Source organism: Etheostoma spectabile, chromosome 2 (genome assembly GCF_008692095.1).
Source record: "Etheostoma spectabile isolate EspeVRDwgs_2016 chromosome 2, UIUC_Espe_1.0, whole genome shotgun sequence".
Taxonomy (NCBI): Eukaryota; Metazoa; Chordata; class Actinopteri; order Perciformes; family Percidae; genus Etheostoma; species Etheostoma spectabile.
In genome coordinates this window covers 2,311,051-2,323,226 of record NC_045734.1, presented here as the reverse complement: position 1 = coordinate 2,323,226, position 12,176 = coordinate 2,311,051, and the positions used below count along the sequence as shown (strand labels likewise).

Below are 12,176 nucleotides of genomic sequence, written 5' to 3'. Positions count from 1 at the left end.
TGATTCTTTAAAGGTCCCATGACAGTGCTCTTTGGACACGTTTCTTAGTGGTCCCCTGATACTGTATCTGAAGTCTCTTTTATTTAGACCTTAGTGGTCCCCTAATACTGTATCTGAAGTCTCTTTTATATAGGCCTTGGTGGTCCCCTAATACTGTATCTGAAGTCTGTTTTATATAGACCTTAGTGGTCCCCTAATATTGTATCTGAAGTCTCTTTATATAGACCTTAGTGGTCCCCTAATACTGTATCTGAAGTCTCTTTTATTTGGGGCCTTGGTGGTCCCCTAATACTGTATCTGAAGTCTCTTTTATATAGACCTTGGTGGTCCCCTAATACTGTATCTGAAGTCTCTGTTATATACCTTAGTGGTCCCCTAATACTGTATCTGAAGTCTCTTTTATATAGACCTTAGTGGTCCCCTAATACTGTATCTGAAGTCTCTTTATATAGACCTTGGTGGTCCCCTAATACTGTATCTGAAGTCTCTTTATATAGACCTTGGTGGTCCCCTAATACTGTATCTGAAGTCTCTTTATATAGACCTTAGTGGTCCCTAATACTGTATCTGAAGTCTCTTTTATATAGACCTTAGTGGTCCCTAATACTGTATCTGAAGTCTCTTTATATAGACCTTAGTGGTCCCTAATACTGTATCTGAAGTCTCTTTATATAGACCTTAGTGGTCCCCTAATACTGTATCTGAAGTCTCTTTATATAGACCTTAGTGGTCCCCTAATACTGTTTCTGAAGTCTCTTTCCAAGAATTCAGCCTCGATGCAGAATTACAGCCACGAGCCACATTCTTTCTGTAACTTCCTATGCTTGCAAGCCGGCCAAACAGTGGTAGCGTTACGTTTTGAGTGAGTGTGTGTGTATGACGCAAAATCAAAATACAGTTAAAACTTGTTTTGAACAATTTTGTTGTCATCTGAAGATTGATTTGAAGTTATCAATTTAAATCTTAAATCAGATTTATTTTAGAAAAAATCTGGGATTTAGTTTTTAGGCCATGTCGCCCAGCCCTGTACAGTAGGCTATATGCCAATGTTGTTTTTAAGGTAAAAAACATTTCCACAAAGCAAGCCGATCCACTTCTACATGTTGATAAGAGCTTTAAAATGAAAAAAAAATAATGGTATAAAAGGAAATCAGGAGAATACAAAATACATAAGCAGAATATATAAGCAATCAGTTATTTTGTGTATAACACACATTTATCCTTAGAAAGGCCACGCGTCACACGTCAGGTGGCACTGTGCTCCTGGGGGAATGTTGGGTCTAGACCTAGAGTCTCTAGAAAGGGTCCTGAGATTGCGTCCGTTATGATTTGGAACTAAATAAAATAAATGAATTGAATAAGTCATAGTTACAAGCATATAGTCAAAGTCACTGCACATAAAACATGGGATGAGTTGGCTCTGTGGAAGAGGTTGGGATGAGGTCCTACAGGTCCCCTGATTGGTCAGTTCAGGTTGGGGGGGATGAGTGATGTGGGGCTGGACGACGCCGCCTGAGTGAGAGACTGGAAACGAGAGCAGAAAGAGACAGTGAGCATCCATGACATCGCTCTTCTCATATCAGAACGTTTTCAGATGCATTCAGGCACCGTGAAAAGCATAGGACAGCCCAGTGGGACCATAATGTACTGACTTCAGTCTGGAAATGTAGACCTTGAACAAGGCGGTCTCTGAACCAGGACACATCTCCAGTGGCTGACTGATTTATATTAGATATTGGTGGAAGCTGTTTGAACTCCCAATGGATGGTGCAAACTGCTAATAATTAATTCTCTAACAGTTTCTGAAAATATCTATGTCATTTAGTACTAACTATAAGACGAATAAGATCTCATATACTGTATGTTAAAAAGCTGTGCAGCGGACCTGCTGTGTACTGACTCTCAATGACACACTGCAGTTTGACACACTACACTTTCTTAATACAAATAATAATAATGTATCAATTACAATGTTTTCACTCTGTTGTTATTATTACACACATTACACACAGGGCTGAATGTGGATTCCCCACACGTGGAAGCATTTGACCCAAAAATGTACTACCCGGGACCGGACCCGTCTCAAAAGCTGGGACCCAGATCCTTAAAGAACTGAATGTGGGACTCAAACCCAATTGGCACCAATCTGACAGCTGATGCTATTCATTTTTATTTCCTTATACTCTTCCTTGTGGAGACTTGAACCAGTGACCCTCTGGTTCCCAACCTAAATCCCTAAAGACTGAGCTACTGCCACCCTAAAAGCAAGCACCACCCAGGAATCGAACCCGGGTCACAACAATGGGAATCTTGCATGCTACCACTACACCAGTGGCGCAGATTTTAACCCATTAATGTTCATTTTCCAAGTTGTCAAAACGGGGGTTTATTTTCTAGCATGCCCAGCTCCCCACCTTTGGCTAAACCCGGTGCTTCAGTCACATACTGTATCTCAGAGTGTGAGATCTCAGACAGTATCTCAGTATCTACAGTATCTCTGTCTCTTTGTCTTTCACATTGTACTTTAACAAATGGAAATTGTGTTTAAAAAAAACATCAATTTATAGGCCCAACAGTTTCTTTTTCTACAGTTTTTCCAATGTTTTTGTCACTTTTCTCAATACATGTACCATGTCCTGGGACCTCCCGAGATTGTTTCACCCCCCCCCCCTCCCAAATGTTGAACCCAAAGTTACACCCTTGACTGCATTACAGAGTTAAAAAAGCAAAATAGAAAATATGCTGTTAATGTCTTTATTTCCTGTGTATAACCTATAACCTCCTTTTGTGTTCCCCCTGTTCCGGCTGTACATACTTGATTTACACTGATGGTTGGAAAGATGTTATGTTTGTGCTGCATGGATTATCACGATTATTGCTGAGGTCAGGGTCTTCCCCTCAGCAGTCAGCCTCACCAACGTGGCCCCAGACCCCCGCTGACCCACAGTAGCTTGGTTAGTTGTACTGGCAACTATTTATGTTATATATTCAGAAGAAGCCAAGTGCATCTTACTGTCCAACAGGGTGGCTGTGGCTCAGCTGGTAGCGTGGTCTCCTACCAATCAGAAGGTTTGATCCCTGGCCCTGCATTCCCATGTCACTATGTTAACCCTCATGTTGTCCTTGAGTCAAATACCTATTTTCCTATTTCAATGTTCTTTTTAATTCCCCAAAATAAAATGATTGATTCCACACAACACTCTTTGGCAAGTACATATCTATTCTTTCATTATTTTTGATGCGTCTTATTCAATTTTATAGCATTTGAGAAAACAAATTGAAGTGGTTTTGAAATAGTATTGAGTAAAAGTTGACATATTCCAGTCTGTGATTATCCACCAACATCCATTCCTTTAATTTTAGTCTCAATAATTCCTAATTTCTGCGTTTCTAACTCAAACAATAGGTATAATTTCCTAAAAATTAGGTTTATTGACCATATATTCCAAAAATAACTGTCAAACTAAAATTAATAAGTTAGTGTTAAACTTAAACATAACAGTGACAAACATTGAAAAAAAGTGTCAAAAGTGTTGCAAAAAGGGACAAAACCGTAGGAAAAACTTGATTAAAAGCAAAAAATGTTGATTTTCAATTTTGACGGGAAGACAGCACGAGGGTTAAAGCGCTTTGAGTATAAAACGCCATATAAATACAGCACATTTACATTAAACAAAGTGTCTAGTACTAGTGCTAGAACTGAATTAATCGCCCTAGCAACAGCAACAATACAGTGACATAAATCCTTTGGCATGTACCATGTATGAATAGAGCCTTGTCAAAGTGTTACTAGCTGAAAGATGCTACAGTTTTGTCAGCCAGGGACATGAATATTAACACAATATCCAGCTTGATTTGAAATTCATCATATATACAGTACATCTCTCTCTCTCCCTTTCTCTCTCTGTCTCTCTGTTCTTCACATATGGATGGGGGGGCTTTTACAGTGATACAAGGCCAATATGTCTCACAGCCCAATGAGCATTGGAAGGAACTACTAGAATTGTTGGGTCTTTGTAAATTACAGAGTGTGGTCTAGACCTACAACTACCATGAATTGAAGTGAAGCTGTTAGAGAAGGAGGCGGAGTCTTACAGCGTACTGCGCGAAGCCGCGTCTGTGCCTTAAGAGAAGGAAGCCGAGCACGGCCGAGATGGCTGTCTGGGCCAGGGTGAAGACGAGGAGGGCCGACTTGATCCCCCGGCTCAGCTCCTGTTGTAGAAGGACACAAAGCACACACATGAACGCCTGTCACCGCAACACACACACACCGCACATGGATCAGGACGGATTCGTTTATTGATTTTCCTCCTTCAAAAAATCCCGTTGATGAATTTATCTGATCCAGTTACAGTTTCTTCATTTATAGAAAAAGCCATCCTGGCAATGTCTGCATCTCCAGTTTTTAATACCTCACGTTTAATTTGCACTGAGCTTATTGATCGAACTACTGAGAGAATTACACATGATTTAATGTATCAATCGTCTTGGCATTAATATTGTAGGAGGAGATGCAGACCAAAACCAATTGTGGTCAGGAATAATCAGATATGCAGTCTGTGCAAATTGTATAAAACATATACTTACAGAACTATCAATACATAAACAGTAGGCCATGTGTGGTAAGTTCCAAGCAAAAACAGGGAATTACAATACAATATGATGACTATATATTTAAGTTGTGTTAACAATGTATTTCTTTTAACAATCTATCTTCTCCACTGAGATTAGATTAGATTAGATAATACTTTATTCATCCCACAGTGGGGAAAAAGTATTCAAATAATATGAAGTGGCATTGTATAAAAGGTATTGTAAAGTAAAGTGAAGTGAGGTGGCCATAGTACAAAAAATATTGCAGTGTAAGTAAGTAAGTCACGTTAAAATAAAATTGAATATGTAATAAAATAAAATAGCAAAAGTAAGTAACCATGATATAAATGATATTGAAGGGACTGCATATAAAAGAGCTGAGGAAGATGACAAAATGTAGAGTCATTGTGTATTTAATGGGGGGGGGGGGGGGGGGGGGGGCGAGTCTGGCAGGGCAGAGGAAGAACAGAAAGGTGTTTTTAGCCCCCTAGCGTCGCCTTCCAGGCAGCTAACCCATTGCTGCGTTGTCTGGACGGAGATGTTGGGGGCCCAGAAAGTGTCCCTGACCCCCTCCTTTGGACTGCACTAGTATTCGGCGTCTCCAAAAAGACACCCCCACTAATCCCCATTTCCACTGGTACCGACCGTGGCGTAGTACTCCACGTCGCAGCCGTTACGGTGCATGTTAACGCAGGGCACCTCCGGGATCCTGTCGATGTCCACAGAGTAGATGATCACCGCCACCACTGACAGCACAGTGGACCCCAAGCTCGCCAGCAAACACACCTGCAGCTGAAACACACACACACACACACACACACACTATTTCACACACACAAATATGAGCAGCTTCGGCAGTGACATTAGAGTCTTACACCCAAAATGTGTGGAAAATCTATATCAATATCTAATCTTTATTTCTGAACGTGAAAATCTGGATTGATATGTTAAAAGGGAGTACCAGAAAACCAGGGAAAGCCAGATATAACCTGGATTATGTCCAGCTGATAAGACATCCCCATGACGACCAGCCTGAGGAAGGCAGAGCCGAAGATATATTAAAATAAAAAGCTAGGGTCTTTGAGTTAGCCCGCATCAGATGTCTGTTGGCCAGGGACAGGTAGACTTTGTATCTGATCCATGTGCACGTGCAATTGTAATACTATCTCATTATTGCAAGTATTACAATATTGTGTCTTGATTTGAATTGTGATCTACCATTTAACACTTCAAACTTTAAGGTACATGATGTAGTGACCCAAAAATGGAGTCAGATAGAATTTTGGCCTCAGGGCAAGACCAGAACTAGGTCTAGTGTATCCAGCTCTGTATCCACAGCGCTGTGGAGGAAGGTCTGGCTACACGCCAGATGCATTCTGGGATAGGAGAACAAAAACGCTGGGTTGTTGGCATTTCTTTAAACCAATCCCAATCATTTAAGTGATGGCTAAATAGTCTCAGGAAGGAACTGGTATTGGTGGAACATCTGCACCCCCCCCCCCCGAAGAAAACCCATACACATACATTAAATGAATTTAACTGTTACACACAATACAGTAACATGAGCTTGTGAGAGTGTGTTTATTAGTGCATAATGTAATGGAAAATGACATTTAACCAATGATTTTCATATGAATTATTCATAATAAGATCTCCAATGCCTCTCAGAGTATATGACTTCTGTATCTGTCCTCAGTGTCTTCTCCTTGTAGGAGACAACTGGATATGTTATGACTTTGCATTCTTCCTCCAAGGACAGATAACGTCTAACGTCTTTCAGTCTGACAGAAACAGTTGCCTAGAGCTGTGTTTATCATAGCAGGTCCCAGGTCGAGACCATAGCCTATCCAAGAGACAAGATGTCCTTTTTCAGCTAAGATAGAATGAACGGTCAAGAAACATGACACAAGGAGGGCAGATTCAGAAATACGTAAGATCCTACTGCCTGCCTGAGATCCTTTAATGGTTATGCTTAGGATTAAACTGTTTTCCAAAAAAGGGTTTTTTTCCTCTGGGGGCACTTGATATAAAGAAGAGTTTTACTGATTGCATTCACACAGAAGTGTTGTCACTCTGTAACTTTGTGCATTGTGAGAGCTGTTCTTGTCATTTTGATTGTTCTCTGCAGAAAACGATTGAACCTTTCACCGAAGACTACAACTTTGATTCAGTTTGCAGCCTGTCTTTATTCTGTTTCAACAGAGCCTCACTTCCAGCCAAATTCCTCTCCCTCGCTGTACAAGAAACTTCCACCACAATACACACACACACACACACACACCTTCTAGCTGCATGCATATGTGTTATAAACTCACAATCTTCATGGTGCTGTGTTTGTCCAAGACGATAGCGACCACTCCTGTTGCAATGAACTGGGAGACAGGAGACAGACAGCACAGGGGGACATCCCCACCCAGGGGACAGGATACAGTCAGCACAGGGGGACATCACACACCCAGGAGACAGGATACAGTCAGCACAGGGGGACATCACACACCCAGGAGACAGACAGCACAGAGGGACATTACAACCAGGGGACAGAAGACATTTGACCGAAGCCTTTACAAGTTCATGTTGACTTTTCTTTTCTTTTAAAAACAAATAAATACATATGAACCCCATCCCCCACACACACACAGACGCACACAGACACACACACAGACTCACCGTCAGGCCGCTCCACCATGGCACTCCCAAGCGGACAACCTCAGTGACTTCAGTGAAGTGAAGAGGAATGGAGTAGGACATGACCATCAGCCCCAGCATCACCTGGCTCACCTGGCACACACACACACACACACACACACACACACACACACAGACACACACACAACATGTGAATTTGTCTGTAAAAGGTGCTACATTAAATTAACTTCTTATTAATATGCTGTGTGTGTGTGTGTGTGTGTGTGTGTGTGTGTGTGTGTGTGTGTGTGTGTGTGTGTGTGTGTGAGTGTGTGTGTGTGTGTGTGTGTGTGTGTGTGTGTGTGTGTGTGTGTATGTGTGTGTGTTTTGACATCGTGATTATTTTTTCAATTTTGATATTTAGCAAAATCTTTATGTTTTCACCCCATCTTCAAAAGCTAGGACACAGTGAAAATAATCACTTAAAGGAGAATTACGGCCAATTTTTATGTTAATAGCTACGTGTACAAGCTTCCTCTGAGCTAAAATGGCAGTTAACGGGGCAAGTTTCAGAGCCTTTGTGCCTCTTAAAAGACACACAATGCAATTAATATGTCTGTACAACATGAACAGGGCCCTTACGTAACATTAAGATGCGTTTTTTAAGCCAGACAATGTTTTAATTCACCTAACCTGTCTTGCTCTTGCCGGTGGATAGCTTGGTTAGCAGCTAGAGATAGTTAGCTGTTAGCTCCTAGCTGTTAGCTGCTATTTTTTTAGTGTGTTTAGCCAGGCTTTTGTGAAAATCATAACACAGCAGTTCCGTGTGTGTTTGTAGCTCATCCATTTTGTGTGTGATCTATCTGGTGTTGGTGAGTAGGAGGCTTGGAAGTGTCCATCTGTGTGCTAGTTCCCTTAACCGGGCAGGCTAAGGGAACTAGCACACTAGCACACAGTTCACCGTCTGGTTTCCAACTCTTGTGAGGCGAGTTCTTTGTCTGATTTCTCGGGTTTGAATAAAGAAGGACGATCATCAACAATTGGCCAGAATTCTCCTTTAACACAAATTTTAAAGTGAATAAAATAGCCTTGCATACTTAGCTACTGGAGTTGCACAACTAACCTTAAAGGTGCCCTGACTTTGTGGTAATGTCTGAAGTTCTACCATGGACTCTGTAACTTGGTTACTGTGGTTACCTTGTTTCAAGCCATTTAAGTGTGGTATAGAAAGCCTGCAGGAAGTCTCCGCTCCATTTGGCCCAGTTCTCATTCAAATTTAACAGCTAGCCAATGAGAACCTAGCTATCAGTATCCTTTACCCAGCTCATGAATATTAATGAGCTAAGGCAACATGGCGTCAGACTGACCAGCTGTTGTGATTGGCCTGATTTCTCCACTTATTTCTTTTCAACGGCTAGAGCTGACAGAGGAGGTAGCAGTACATCTTCACATTCTCCACATAACACACACACACACACATAAGTCAGACTGGGTAGGTCCCCCCCGTGAGTCATGCCTATCCCTGGACCTGTCCACAACTATCTTTCATTATATAGGACATTTCCATAAAAATGAGCAAATCTTAGTCCTTTTCTTAACTAAACCCACTCGTCCCGCTCCCGCTCTGTGTGCTCAGTGCTGGGGGGTACTCACCCCCAGACATTTGGGATCTCCTCTCTTGACAGCCGCGTGCACCGCCTGCTGTCTGTCAGTTAGCTTGGCAGCGTTCCCGTCCTGCAGCACCTGCACCGTCAGATCCCTATGGACTGCCACCGCCATCGCCTGCACACAGGCCCAGCCAGCACGTCACACAATGCGACGTATTCAACAAACACACAAAGAAATAAAGGAAACGCTGTTATATGGATTTCCTTTTCATGTCTGCATTTACTGTGTCAAAGACAAACACATCTTTGTTTGGCATTGTGACATGAACTCATCATTGCTGACTGTTGATGGGATTGTTCATGGGATGGGATAAAGGAATTGTGGCTTATGGGATAGGACAATTACAAAATTCAGACAGCTAGCTAGACTATCTGTCCAATCAGAGTTTTCTTTTGACGACTAAAACTACTTTTGAACGTACACATGTTCCACCAAAGAACTTCCTTCCCGTGACTATTTAGCAGCGGCACCATGGCTTCGTCTGACACTTAGCACCGCCCAAGACGATTGTGATTGGTTTAAAGAAATGTCAATAAACCAGAGCTCGTTTTACTCCCATTTTCCTCCCATTTACTCCCATTTATTAAATTGAGATAACATGCTCAAAGTATTGAAACACAGGTTTCAGTGTAGAGTGTAAAAGTAGACATGACGGCTCATTGTTTCTCAAACCATACTGCTGTGTACGGCTGTGTATCAGAACGTGTTTTTTCCGATTATTTCTGTATGATGTGCAAATTGTAAAAAAAAGAGGCAGCATTCATGTTTAATGGGGTGAATAAAACTATGTAGGCAAGCAATGCAGTCTATTCATTGATTGTCATCCTGTACAGAAATAAATGAAAACAAATGTCAAAGAAGCTTTAAAAAATCTAAAACTACGTATAGTTTTCATTAGAAACTAGGCAGCAGAAATATATGATCCACATTTAACCTGCTAACACACATTGGTCATTCCCAGTTCTGTAACATGACTCATGGCAGTGGGCTGGGTTTCTGTGTTGATAAGGCCCCTGTCCTGATGTTCCTGTTCCTGTCCCCAGTGGGTGCTGTTACCCACGGCTACACATGTGAAACATGTTCCACTTTTATTGAAAATCCAATTTTGGTAGTGATGTGATCCAACGGAACAGCCCGTTACCGTGCAACAATCCAATCAACTACAGGTCGAGGACCCAGTTAAAGTTATTTTACATTCAAACACAAACTATCCAGTGGTTTAGTCTAATGTATTGTAGTGGGCCAGAATCTGCCTTTTTGAGGGGGGGGCAATATCATACTAGTGGGTCTAACTTTCCTCCCCCAGGAAAGATTTGAGCATCAACAACTTCATTTCCTGTATTCGGATACACTTTTATACACCAATTTACGGTGGAAATACCTTAATTGAGCCTATTTGAAGAAAATGAAACACAGATGACAATTCAAAATATATCAAAACTATATTGGAAAGTAGAGCTGGGCAATATATCGATCTTATATCAATATCGTGACATGAGACTAGACCCATTGGAACTGTCTCGATCTCTGCTCCCAGATATGGATATGAGAGTTCAAAACCAACATTTCAGATATCCTCAATGACATTCATCATATCCACAACACATCTGCAACAATATTATTCCAATCCATCCAATAAGTGCTTCATTTTTTTTTCATACCAAATGCATGTTAACTAGTACATATGTAATTGGCATTATGACTAGTAAAAATGCAATTTCAGATAACTACAATCAGAATTACGACTAGATATACAGTGTATCCACAAATGTATATTGTGGATATGTGAAATAAAATTATGACCAGTAACAGTTGGATGGTAGGGGAGACCAGGGATAGTTGTAACCCGGGTCCATTTTCTCCAATCAGGAACCAGCTTGGGCTGACTTACCATAGAACCAGCCCCATGTGACAGACACTGCATATTTTGGAAAGAAAATACACTATTTTTAGGTAAGACAGCATTTTTTTTAACCTAATTTATTTTTGTGATATTACTGCCAAGTCTGGGTTACAAAATGTTACAACCTACCCCAGATGTTAGAAAGTCATTTAAATGTTAAATGAAATTTTCAACATCAACTTGTTGTTGTTGTACAACTAACCCGGACTGTGGAGTCAAATGTAACGTTTGACTATATGTATTTGTTTATTTGTGAGAACTGGTTGAAATCCCATTTTTTGCTCTTTTAGACAAGGAAGAATTGAATTACACATATCAATGCATAGCAATAATACATATCCAGTCTTACTGTTAATCGTAGGCCTGCTAATCTTATACTTTTTGAGGACTTTATTTGAATTTGAACAAGTACAAGTACAAGAATGTTACGCGATGACTGACTGGATACCTGACATGTGATCCCAGATAGTAGTTTAACGGCTTGCCATACCAGATGAGTGCTGCCATCAGTCCAGTCTGTGCGCACTTTACGCACACAGGATCCGAGCTGATTGCGTAAGCGTCAAACTCGGACGGTAACAGGAGACATTTCGACTGATGTCTAGTTATTAGAAGGAGCAAAATGTCTCATCCCTACCTTTTATCTCGATATAGTCCTTTTTTTAAAAGTTCTTTGGATCACTCCCTGATTTTTCTTCTTTGCAAGCGGATGCTGGCGGGGATGTGTTGTTTATGAGAGAGAGAGAGTGAGTGAGTGAGAGAGAGAGAAAGAGAGAGAGAGAATGCGTTCCCAGTCTCAGCTCCTCCTTCGCCGCGCACTTTTTTTGGTGGTTTGGTGCATTCTGACATCTTTTCGCCGTTAATAAGTTCATGCAAACGTTCCCTCCGCGTGCCAGCCCACTGAGGTAAGGAGCTTTCTCTCCCACTATTGTATTCATATTTAAATATTAAAAAACAGAAACAGAACACAGTAGGTGGTCCTGGTTGTCTACACCCGTATGTAGCCTACCCTGACTAACACAGTGTTTCTCAAACTGGGGTTCGTGGACCCCTAAGGGTACTTTTGGGATACTGCAGGGGGCATATAAGATTCCTTTTTGAAATGTTAATTGTAAATATATGAGTCATGCATAATATATATGAATTTAGTAATGGATTCTTAACATTTGAAGTAAAATTTAAGTGTGTTTCAGTTACTAATGGTGCAGATCTGTAATGTAACTATGTATATAGTCTTTTTTCTACCAAAAATGTAGTAGAAAAGACCACTGAAATTCTAAAGAATGAGAACCACTGATTTACATAAATTCTATTCCTTTAACCTTTGTGCCAAGGTTCAGTAATGTTTGGCCCTCATCCTCTGTGCCCCACTTACTGTATTTACTTT

At 41.0% G+C, this 12,176-nt stretch overlaps 1 protein-coding gene across 2 annotated transcripts; it reads right to left on the bottom strand.

Moving 5' to 3' along the window:
* Nucleotides 1-559: 559 nt before the first annotated feature.
* Nucleotides 560-11,614, bottom strand: tmem176 (transmembrane protein 176). Of its 2 annotated transcripts, none has more exons than XM_032526001.1 (7): nt 11,427-11,614; nt 8,872-9,000; nt 7,261-7,371; nt 6,909-6,965; nt 5,380-5,385; nt 4,096-4,212; nt 560-1,524 (listed from the first exon to the last, which is right to left on the bottom strand). In XM_032526001.1, the coding sequence occupies exons 2-7, from the start codon at nt 8,995-8,997 to the stop codon at nt 1,465-1,467; spliced, it is 477 nt and encodes a 158-aa protein (XP_032381892.1). In that variant the 5' UTR covers nt 8,998-9,000; nt 11,427-11,614; the 3' UTR covers nt 560-1,464. The 2 variants fall into 2 exon arrangements, with proteins under 2 accessions (XP_032381892.1, XP_032381883.1); XM_032525992.1 differs by having other exon boundaries at nt 561-1,524; nt 5,239-5,385; nt 8,872-8,999; nt 11,427-11,474.
* Between the last annotated feature and the right edge of the window lie 562 nt (nt 11,615-12,176).